General features: G+C 31.1%; 1 protein-coding gene across 1 annotated transcript in view; it reads right to left on the bottom strand.

Annotated features, from left to right (window-relative positions):
• The window catches only part of LOC145296653 (rho-associated protein kinase 2-like), a 407811-nt gene that overhangs the window by 20102 nt on the left and 375428 nt on the right, over positions 1-12281 (bottom strand). Inside the window, exons 25-30 of the mRNA XM_080142590.1 lie at positions 9567-9753; positions 5926-6019; positions 4055-4143; positions 3643-3777; positions 1728-1959; positions 284-443 (exon numbers count right to left, since the gene is read on the bottom strand). Of these exons, the coding sequence (XP_079998716.1) occupies positions 284-443; positions 1728-1959; positions 3643-3777; positions 4055-4143; positions 5926-6019; positions 9567-9753 (897 nt within the window). The remainder of the gene's footprint in view (positions 1-283; positions 444-1727; positions 1960-3642; positions 3778-4054; positions 4144-5925; positions 6020-9566; positions 9754-12281) is intronic.

Raw genomic sequence — 12281 nt, forward strand, 5'->3', positions numbered from 1 at the left:
TCAAGTCTACAACCATAGTTGAGAGCAACCTGAAGGCTCCTTTTTTATTGGCTACTAAAAGATGAGGAGGTCACTTCTTTCCCAGGATTAATCCACTTATCTTTAATCCTCACCTTATAAGTGTTTAACAAAATACCTTTTTTAAGTTTTTGTAGGACACAACTGAGAATAGAACCCATGTCTGCTATTAATGAACATTCTTACCATTATGACGAATGGTTAAAACGTGACGATTATAAATCTTTAAAACAGAAAATTATTTTAAAAAAAAATATATACTTACTCAATATCGAGAACCATAACAGGATCTGAATTCATCTTGTCATTTGCTGAGTTGTAGAAAAGAATTTTACGGCTACTAACGACCACAAACTGTTTTTTCCAACTCAACTTTTTTGTATTGGACTTATTCGGGATAGCAAGCCAACCATCCAAGAGGTTGTCTATATAAAAACAACAAAACAATATTAGGTGGCGCAATAGACAAATAGAAAAAAACAAGTTATTACCTATAACTCACAAGAGATCGAATAGAATAATTTTAGGTGATATAGTTACAGTTCAGGCAGAGGAATCCATGAAAGGAAAAAGGTAAAATTACAGAATAAAAAAATAAAAATAAAAAAAAAATAAAAAAACATGATTCAAAGGAAAAAAAAAAAAAAAAATCTTGAAGTGTTGTTAAAATGTCGATCAATTTTATATGAAATGAAAGATGCAATTATGTCCAACTGTGAAATATTCTATTTTTTGAGTGTAAGGATAAAAGTGGATACAATACATTATAACAAATACATTGAGGACATTGCCAAGGCTGCTGCAAAGAAGGTGGGCTCCCTTTACTATGCTAACAAATTACTCACATCTTTATAAAGCCACCATTCTTCCATCCATGGAATATTTTTCACTGTAAAGTCCTTAGAGAGCTTTCTACTGTAATTGTAAGTGTTTTCCCTTGGACTACTAGATTTTGGAATTCCCTCCGTTTCCAGAGAATACTAAACTGCAGTAATGTTAATGCGATCACCTCGCTGCTTCACTTTCAGTTTAAATTTGGAATTATCTCCCTTATCCTGTAAAACGATATTGTCATTTAGGTATAAAATTTGTTTTTTTTAATAAAACTATGTGATTAATTTATTTTTCTTTCCGTCAGAAGTTGGTATTTTGCAGCAAAACGAAAACAAACTCATCATATTTAGTTTTATGTCAGTTTTAGACATTTTATTTTTCATTGCATCTCATCTTGAGATTAAACATTTTGTGAAAAATTTTCAACTTTCGTCATTTCGCTTGTGCCACCATGATCCCCTCCAGGTCTTAATCGCCACCTACCATGTGGCTTTTGGCCATTAACATCAATGTGGAGCACACTTTATGGCATTTTGGATGATTGACAGTGATATGAATAGCATCATCGCATCTAAATATGCTGGCATGACGACTTAAATTTCTAATCTGCCTCTGGCTAGGGGGCTAGCTCTGCTGAGCATTTACTTGGGCATATTGTCATAAACATAGTCAATTAGAGCAAAGTCCGTCATGTTAAAGCAGTTGTTTTATATAATGCTGCTTGCAATGCAATGAGAATCAGGGCAGTGAAAATGGAGATGAACAAAAAAATGTTCAGATAATGAGATTTTTTTTCAATAAAACTTATGTATTTTTCAACTTTTTTATAGAGTTTGGAAAGAAAGAAAAAACATTTTAATATTTCAGGGGTTTACCTGGAGTGCTGTCGTCACTAGGTGCAAACTCTTCGGCACTGCCGCTGTTCACAGATGTGGAGTCAGCATTCATCAAAGCCAACTTCTGTCGGAGTTGTTCGATTTCACTGTCCTTCGAGTCCAATTCCATTTGCTGCTTAGCTTTAAACTGTCCTTCTTCGTATAAGGCAGACGCCATGTCCGATAAATCTCGCTGGAATTTTTCAACCATTTTGTTGTATTTTTCACGTTCCTAAATGAAAAAGGAAAATGTTTGGATAAAACATCTTAAAAAATTCAAAATTCACTCATTATAAATAGGAAGGGCATGAAAGCAGAGATTGCATTCAACTTTTTATATGCATAGGAAACATCCATCACCAGTGAAAAATTCTTTGAATTTTCTTCAACTTAACATCATGGTGAAGAGAAAGAGAAAAAAATATATAAAAAAACTGACGAGGGAGTTTTACTCTGAAATATATCTTAAAAAATAAACACTGGTTTATTTTAATATATATATATATATATATATATATATATATATATATATATATAAGGCATTGTAATTTGCCTTCAAATGTATTCTATACATATTTTATTTTAAAGTTCAAATTTCAGTCAATGCTCCTAACACAGATAAAAAAGAAAAGAAACTACCCTGATTATATATATATTTTATAAAATTCTTGTTAGGTTTTCAAATTCAGATCTAAATAGAATTAAAGCTGACAAATTTTACTTTTCATTCTCCAATTAGGCTGTGTTATTGTAGTGCTGTGTTTTTTTTTTTTTTTTTTTTTTTTGTTATTGTAGTGCTGTGTTATTGGCAATATAATAAAACTAGACTTTTTTTTAGACCATTTAAAATATGAAAAAGTTATAGTCTGTTGATTTAGAATGAGGGATTTATACCAAATTGATGATTGAATATGTTCAAATTTGTGCTGATTTTTTAATTGAATATTAATTCCTATGTGCATCGAACGAATACCAGAATGCGTAGTTCACTATGTGCATCGAACGAATACCAGAATGCGTAGTTCACTTCACTTTATTATAAAAGTCCATACAAAATTTCAGCTAGATCAGCCCAGTACTTTCCGAGAAAACTTCTAGGGTAAATGTTATATTATGGTGACTAATCCTTATTAACTCCTTACTGTGCATCAAATGGGTACCATAACAGTTAGTTCGCTGCACTTATAACAAAATTTCAGCCAGATCAGCATGGTAGTTTCTGAGAAAAAGTGAAACAGACCAAGTAAAATATGATAAAAAAAAACTACTTAGTTCGACCCAAATGCCTGCTTATTTGTAACATTTTTGAATAAACAACTAAAAATAAAGATCAGCAAAAAGAGATGACCCATATTTCAGATTGGAGAACATAATTGTCTGTCTGTGGAAGTTGTGCGAATGAGACATCCCCAATCATGTAGAAAACTAATAATCTTAGTGAATGTTATCTCAATGTCTTTCATTAATTTCTTAAGCTATCAAGTTAGGAAGAAAGTGAAGGAAAATAACGATAGCCTCTCTCTCCTAAATCGATTCTCTCCTAATAAAACCTTGAAGAAAACTGAATATCTGCTCGTGTCAGTCTTCATAAAAATCAAAAACTGGCAAAGTCAGTAATAAGAAAAACAGGTAATTTACATTTCATATAATCGACATCCAATAGCTGACTATTAATAAAAGTCGAACAAGATTGAATTCGTGTGAAAGTCGCGTAAAAGAATACGAAAAGTTTGTTTAAAGAAATTTTTGTTTCTTGAAAATATTACACATCGAGTACACAACATTCACTTATTGAAAAATTTTTCCGAGACATTAGCAACTTACAAACTTTGTTTATATTTAATTTATAGTCAATCGAAATAAAGTCCTTAATGTTTTGTTGAAAAATCGGACAGAAGAATAATAAGTTTCTTACCATTGTGAGTTCTTGCTGTAATCTGCGGAATTCTTTCTCTCGCTTTCTAAGCGCTGCCGATTGTGAACTACCAATCTTTTTGCCCTTTTCAGCAAATTCCTTCCTATTCATGACTTCAGCCAGCTTATTCACAGCCTAAAAAGAAAATCACATTTGGATTATAGATTAAAAAAAAAAGCAAAAAAAACGAAAAATCATTAAAATTACCATTCTTTCACTAAAAAAACAACTCTACCGAATAAAAAGTTTAGAAAATTATTTCTAATAAAACATTGAAATTTCTTTGATCAATGGCTTTTCAAAAAAAAAGAAAAGAAAAAGTCTTTTGTTCAGTACTATTTGTGACAATGCATAAAAAAAATAAAATAAATGACATTAGTTTCAAAATAAATTCAAGATTTCAACCATTTACCTGAGTTTTCTTCATTTTTTCTTCAGCCAAAAGTTTTCGGAGTTGATTAATTTCACTGATGTTGTTTTCCGTCTTTTCTTGCTTCAGTTCTGTAATAAAAAAGAGATATGGCTTTTTTAACGATCAGTAAAAGATATAGAAATGCCCATTTAGTATAGACTTAGAAACTACTCAATAGATTTCAACCAAACTTGGCATGTGTGACCTACTTTTTTATTGTCTATGTAAAGTTGACAGAGGTTAACCCTGAAGGTCAAATAATGACCTTTTTAGCAGGCTTACAGAGTTAGATGGTAAAAATCCTAGGATGCCGACTCTGACTTGTGATGTCTTTGACTTCAACTCCTTGACCCCTATGTGGAAATATTCTGCATATACCAGCCTCCCACACCTATTCAGCATTTTATAAATACTTTTCATATATTTTATTTTCTATGCTTAAAATTCACGTTGTATGATAAATATACTCACATATACACTCAACCAGCTTTATAGAATAAGTTAAGATAACAAAGGGATAAAAACATTTACAATTAAATTTTATCATGCTATCTGTTCAAAAAAGAATATAATATTTAGGGACAGGGAAACCTCTTTAGGCATCTCAAAGCCAAACACTTCTCATCAGAAGAGGGGAGTAAAGACACATTATACAGAAATTAAAAAAAAAAAATATTGCCTTTATGGAAAAAGGCTCAAAGAAAAAACAAGAAAAGCTATAAACGGCTATAGCAGCATGGGTTGCTTTTTATTGATGTAAGCCCGTTTTTTTTTTTTCGTTTTTTTTTTTTGGAGGGGGGGGGGGTCCGAATAAGATTGTAATTCTGAATCGATCCTGGACTAATCCAATTGTCAAATTTCATTTGATTCAGTAACTGGATAACTTTTGGATTCCAATCTGTCATCTGGTGTAATCTACAGTGATCTTACTCAAAGACAGAATTTTCATTGATCCTGTGTGATGTCACAACCAAAACAAAAACAGCTGTCCAGACAGGATTTGCAGTAATCTGATGGACCGAAATATCTTGGAGTAGAAACATTGCAGTACAACATATGATATCTCCAAAAATAAAAGCAAAACCATATCAAAACTGCAAAATTGTACAACTGGGAAAACCAAACAGGAAAACCATGTAAAAAAATTAAAAATTATTGGACTTAAGGAGTCTGGGTCGGATAAAAAATTCCGACTAACTCTCAGAAATCTGACTGACTCCAGCTAAAACCTCTAACTCTGCAACCATGCTTTTTAGATGCACATTTAATATTTTCTCAGGTATATTATTCTGCAACTTTATTTTAAATGATTATAAAAACAAGCAAAAAACTAGAATGAGTGCTTTACGCCAAATTGACGATTGAATGCAATTAAATTTGTGCTCATTTTTGCATTAGTCCCTATTAATCTTTAACTGTGCATTGAATAGATAACATAATACTTAGTTTGCTGCACCTTATAAACATTTATACAAAATTTTAGCCAGATCAATGCAGTTGTTTCAGAAAATGGACAAAGTGACAGACTAAGAGAAAAAACAGAAAATAACGCAGTTCCGATTAGAGACGTGCAACTGTTATATCAACATGTCATGGTTCCTTTCATACTAGATGCAATAGCTATGAGCAAGGTAAACATTGCCAATATTTAAATCAATAAAATTATTTATTGCGGACTATTATCCTCATCTTTATTAGATGTTGCTTCAATAGTCCGAACTGAATTAATAAATAATACTCACCTCAATAATGAATTCCAATTAAAAACAATAAAATAATGTTGATTAAAGTTAAAAAAAAAATTTTTAACTTCCTTCATTGAAGACAAATTTGAAAGAATGGACAGATAGAATACGAAATTCCAAACTTACCATTGGCCATCTTGTTTATATTATTAATCAATTCATCTTTTTCGTTCTGCAGCTGCTCGTTTGTCTTGCAATATTCTCGTTTCGAGTCTTCCAGCTAAATGATATAAAAAAAAAATATTTATAATATATACCTTTTGATGAATATATGTTTTCCATTTAAAAAAAAAAAGAAAAATTTAATAAAATATGACAAAAATAAAAAAATATTTTAACGTGTGTTGTAGATCGATATGGATGAAGAAAAACAATTTGGTATTTAGTGGAAACAAATTATTCCTATTTACTTGCCTCCCCACGAGGGCAGAGTTAGACACAAGCCAGTTTTTAATGTGAGGAAAATCCAGCTCCCAAAAAGGGGCACTCTCGATAGGAACAAATATAAAAAGTGTCTCAATATTGAAGGACTTCTCCATTAACCGAGGATAGAAAAGATCAAGTGTAGTATCAAGCAGATACTTTGCTCCTAGCCAAAAGGCCAGGTAGATATTTATTCACTTCCCACGAAAGCACAATGTGACATAAGGTCGCTTTTAGTGTGGGGAAAAACCAGCTCTTCAAAAAAGGGCACTCAAAATAAAAATGTCTCGGTATAAAAAGGTTCCTCCCTTTCATTGACTATGGACAATAATTAATTTGAGTGTAGCATCAGAACAAATACTACACTCTGATCCTGGGCTGTGCCAAGTACTGAACAGAAAAATGAATACAACAAATAAAGGGTGTGAATTTACATCAGCCCAACTGCATGTGTGCACGACTTGTGTATATTCTCGAGAGATATTCTCCCAGTGCTTATGGTAAGTGGAATAATTTGTTATCTGTAAGGTGAGCAGAACAACAGTGTTAAATGTGACAGTTTTATTTTTTTTTTAACTGTAAAATATATAAAAACTGTTCCGATTAAATTAATTTCATGTTCGTTCAGGTTTAACAACCTATCAACCTATTATATAAGACAATTCTAAGATTAAAAAAGAAATTGGTCAGTTTCTTTTCCGTGAAGGAGTTTTGAGTGCGGAATTTGACAATTCATAATAGCTGAGTGATTTGGTTTGGTTTTTAAATTTCCATATACTTTTTTGATCAAGATATTTGACGCATTCTTTGAAAGGAGGTTCTCACAATATTTTTTTTTCGTAACAAGAAAACATTTCTTCACTTCAATTTATTTGTTTTTTGTCAGATGTTATTAGTTTGTTTTTTTAACAATATTTAGTTTTCTCCCACTGCAAAAACTTAGAGACCAGGCTTGGAAAGTGGGATTGAGAAGTGAGAGGTGCACTCTAACCTGCAAAAAGTGCGTGGGCAGCCCTGGCAGCCCTGTCAGCATTCCCCAGTGAGGCACATCAGGTGATTACCAATAAACTAACCCCTTCTCATAAAGAGATGGCAAGCTCTGGGAGGTTGGACCTCCTAGAACTGCACACAGAACTAAACTCCCACCACAAAATCAATAGGGACTGGATCATTACAGGAATGGTATAATCTCTGTTGATTTTGAAGGCTGAGGATAAAAATCCCTAGGATAAAATAACCCAATATATTGTACAACTTAGTTTAAGAAACACTATGATTTGGGGGTAAAGCTATATTTTCAAACAATTCTTTAATATTTGTTACTTTGCATTATTTGCTGTTAATAACATGCAGATTTTTTTTTTTTTTAATTATTTGCCATCGTGAAATCTTTTCCTTTAAGCAGATATATGGTTAATACTAATTTGACCAAGGTTTTTGGATTTGAAAAAAAAAAAAAAAAATGTAATGAAAATATATTCCAAAAATAACGTAAACTAATCAAAGTTTTATTTCTATAAAATCACTTACGTAATTAATGGGAATTCATAGACATTGCAAAAATCTTGCAAGTCTGAATCATCAAGTTATATCTCTTGCCTCTGGAGATTATTTTCAAGATGGCGATGCAAGACAGTCACTTCTCTATTACTCAAAAAAAAATGACTTTCTTATTTAAAACTAAAAATACTTGATTAATTTATGTGATTTTTAGAACATGATATTTTTGTTTCGCTATGGGTAAGTACATCATGGAGACTTATTTATTTTTTGTTTAATATAAGGAGAATTCTGAACAAGAACCAAAACTTAATCACTAGAATTTAGTTGAACACTAAAAATTGAAACCAACTATTGCAACTTGATTAAACAAAATGCAATATATATTTTGGTTCAACTTGTGTACTTATAAAACACAGAATCTCCACACATAAACACTGTTTCAAAAAAAAAGATCCTTAAAAGACAACTTTAGCAAATTATATTTGGTATCTCAAGGATATGAATATCACCTTTAATTTAAAATGGAAAACATTAGACTCCCATAAAACATACAAACCTGGTGACAAATTCTGCACCCTTTTACAGATTTGAGGTCATAGCTATATTAAAATTCAATAGCAATATGTCCACACTTTTAAACCGAAATGACAAAACTTTTTCTGGTTGTATTAATAAACGCTATTTTTAATTTGACAAACTTAAATAATAAAATCTGATTTATACCATTTTATAATAAATAATTTAATAAATAATATTTTACTCATTTTATTAGTATTATTTCTATTACTATCATTATTATTATTAACTTTTATTATTATTTATTATCATAACTTATTAGCTTTATAGTATCGCTAAGGTTTTAGCATTAATATTATTGACATGCTTTATTTTTAATATATTAAACGTTATAATAAATACTTAATCCCTAAAATAATTAAGTTATCTCCCTTTGACCAATAAAAGGTTTTTCTTTTTTTCTTTGATTTCTATGTAAAACTTCCAAATCTGTAGTTATCTCCCTTGTTTACTCAATAAATTTTGAATTTTAAATTTTGGCGTTCAAACGATAAAAACTTAACCATACATTATTCAAACTAGAAGACAAAAAAAAACACCATGCCCGAGGATAGACTTACTGAAATTAAAACAGATTTTATAATGGATAAAAGGTGTATATATATATATATAACTACTTCATTTACTTACATAAAATTAATATACGAAAGTATAAATTTATGCTTAAACTTCAAGTATTTACTTCAAAAGTGCTCAATACGTAGGTAGTGCTAGTTAGTAAGTTATAAAATATAAATAGCGATTAAGAATCCTAGAGTGGATGAAACGCAGAATATTCAGTGTAGCTTAATCACAATATATATATATATATATATATATATATATAAAAAAAAAAAAATTTTTTCCTTTTAACCTTTTTAATTTATTTATCAACATAAAATTAATGACTTAGTTTTTATTTTATTTTAATTTCATTTATCTTTATTTTTAAATATTTCCAGGAATATCTGCCTTACACATGACTAAAATGCTAGTTTTATTTTGGGTGTCTTTAACTACCCCCCCCCCCACTATTTTTGTTGATGAGGAGACTTTGTTATTAAAAGACAAAACTTCTGTCAAATAATTGTCAATATTTATTGTTAATTTAAATAAAATGAACATCGTTTCTGAAACAATCGTACAATTTATTGGATTTTGTTTGTTTTTTCTTTTGAAACTGATTTTTAATTCAAAATTATGAATCGTTTTACTCAATATATATATGTGTGTGTGTGTGTGAGATTTTGTAAGTAAAAATAGACACAAAAAGAAGAATCACTTACTAAACTTATAACAGATTCTTTGCGTGTAAGTTCCGCCTTGTGTCGGGTCTTGAGTTCCTTGATTTCTAATTGTAACATCGTTTTCTCTTTCTCCAAATCTGTTAAGTTCTCTTCAGCAATTGTGCGTGCAATTTGCTCAGATTCTACAGAAGCCATTGCCGTCTTCAGATTCTTGTTCAATTTTTCACTGGATAAAAAAATAAAAATTGAAATTTTTTACAAACGTTAAAAAATTGCTATTTTTTTTTTTTTTGAGAAATATTCTTTTCTCAAGAATGTTTTCTGAATTGCAATATATAAAACATTAAATGTTGAGTGGATTTCTTAGTGAGACACTAAAAAAAATGGCTTGGGGAAGCCATATAATGTGGGAATATTGTTTGTATTCAATATACAATGTCCACGTTCTATTGTATTTCTATAAGTTTTAATGCTTTTGTTTAGTTTTTTTTATAGTCTGTTGCTTTAAATATGTTTTTGGTGCATTTAGGCAGCATTTTTTCATTGAAACAAACGTTACAGACAACAGAGAGCTTTCGTTTGATTAGACCTTTTTTTTTTCAATTTTTCTGATGATTTTTTTAGTATGTGGATCGAAAGAATTGCTATAAGTTCCCTGTAGAATTTTGAAGTTGGCAGCGTTGTTGTTTTTCATCTTTCAAAGACATCTTCAGGAGGATGGTGTGAGTATTAGTGCAAGGGCTGAGAGGTTTTTATACATAGTAGCAGCGAGGGAATGAGTGCAAGCTGTGAGTGTCGAGTGTGAGAGAGAGGGGTGCCCAGTTCTGTGGTCAGGGCTGGGTTAATTAGGGGCGGCAGGAGGAAAGTTATGACGAGCAATTTAGCGTGTTTTGGCTGGATTGGAATGTGATTTTATTAAAAGCAGGTTTTTACATTTTCATGTATATAGCTTCAAGTATTTTTAACTTCTTGACGCTGGTTTCATGGTGTATTATTTTTGTGTTGCTGACAAGAATTTCTCTAACTTTGGAGGAGGGGGCAGTTATCTTTTTTTGTAAGTGTTGTAATATTACATTAGATTTTGTATTATGCATAATTTAAAGCATTTGCTTATAGTAGAACAGGTTAATTGTATTAGGATTTTGTTTTTGTCGCGTATTACTTGTGGTGGTTTTTTTTTTCCAACTACAAAACCCACCAACCTAAATTCTTGCCTTCTAAATTTTAAGAACGAATGCCCTAATCGTAACAAAATAGCTATCATCAAAAACTTTCTTAATGCACTAACCTAATCTCTTGATAAAAAACACTTCTCTTCGAACTAAAAAATATCAAGCAAGCACTTATCAATAACAAATTTCCAAACTATATTGTCGACCAACAAATAAAATCAATGCTCCTGAAGAAGCAATCTATCTATATATCTATAAAAGTGAATGTGTCTGTGTGTGTGTCTGTGTACAGTTTCATTCGCAATAACTCTGTTAATTTCAGTCTACAGACTTGAAATTTGATATACAGGGTACTGAGATTTGGGAAAATCTATGTGATCGTTTTTCGGCCAGAAATTGTGCTGTTAAGGGTAAAAATTCAACGATTTGAGCTTTGAGAACTCTACCAAACTCCTCCGACAATTTTGGGTCTAAACACTTGAAATTTTAGATATAGGTTCCTTGGACAGGGATCTAACTTAATAATGTAATTTGAGACCAAAACAATAAATTTTAAGGGGTCAAAATAGGGGTCAAAGTTAAAAAAATTGACCGCTTTTTTTTTTTTTTTTTTGCTCAATACCCGGGCACCCATGCTAGTATATATCTATAAAAGTGAAAATGTTTGTTTGTGTGTCTGTCTGTGTACACTTTCCTACCAAATAATTGTCCATTTTCGGTCTACAGACTCAAGATTTGACATAAGGGGTATTGAGATTTGGGAAAATCGTTTTAATCGGGTTTCGGCCAGAGATTTGCCTCTCAAGGGGTCAAAGTTTAATGATTTGACCTTTGAGAACTCTACCAAACTCCTCCACCAATTTTGTGTCTAAACACTTGAAATTTTAGATATAGGTTACTGAGACATGGATCTAACATTTTAATTTGATTTGAGCCCAAAACCATTAATGTTAGGGGGTCAAAATTGGGGTCAAAGTTCTAAAAAAAATTTGACGTCTGCAGTCTCTACCAACTTTTCTCTATGGTAGTTATGGAAGCCTATTATATAGAAAGGCATTACCAGCCATATTCACACTTTTTTTTTTTTAATATGCACATAAAGTTATGAATAGTACATAGGGCCCAAAGAAAGCCGAGCGGAACTGCTAGTCATAATACGTATAGGGAGAGAGAAAGGTAGTAATAACTGTACATTCTGCATCAGAATCACAAATATTTAAAAAGACTGCAGTAAAATCTCATCCACTCGTTCTAAAGATTCAAATGAATTTCTTCATAAAAGACAATACATTGCATACAATTCTGCGTGCATTGCAATAAATTGCAATGCACGCAGATAACTCATTAGAAATGTTTTCTTTTTCTGTCCCCGCTATTTCAAGCTAATGACAGCTGATCAACCTACCCATTGTTGTCTGAACAATTTTGCGACAAGGATTAGGAAAATATATTTCTTGGTTTTACATACAAACATAAAAGAGCAGCTTTCTAGGGTCAACTATTCTTTTAAAATGTACACAAAATGAAATTCTTGCTGTGTGATCGTTTTCCACGTATTAATTTTCATCTATACGCTTATACT

This window comes from Euprymna scolopes, chromosome 17, assembly GCF_053919585.1.
Source record: "Euprymna scolopes isolate OS-2025 chromosome 17, ASM5391958v1, whole genome shotgun sequence".
In the NCBI taxonomy this organism is placed as follows: Eukaryota; Metazoa; Mollusca; class Cephalopoda; order Sepiida; family Sepiolidae; genus Euprymna; species Euprymna scolopes.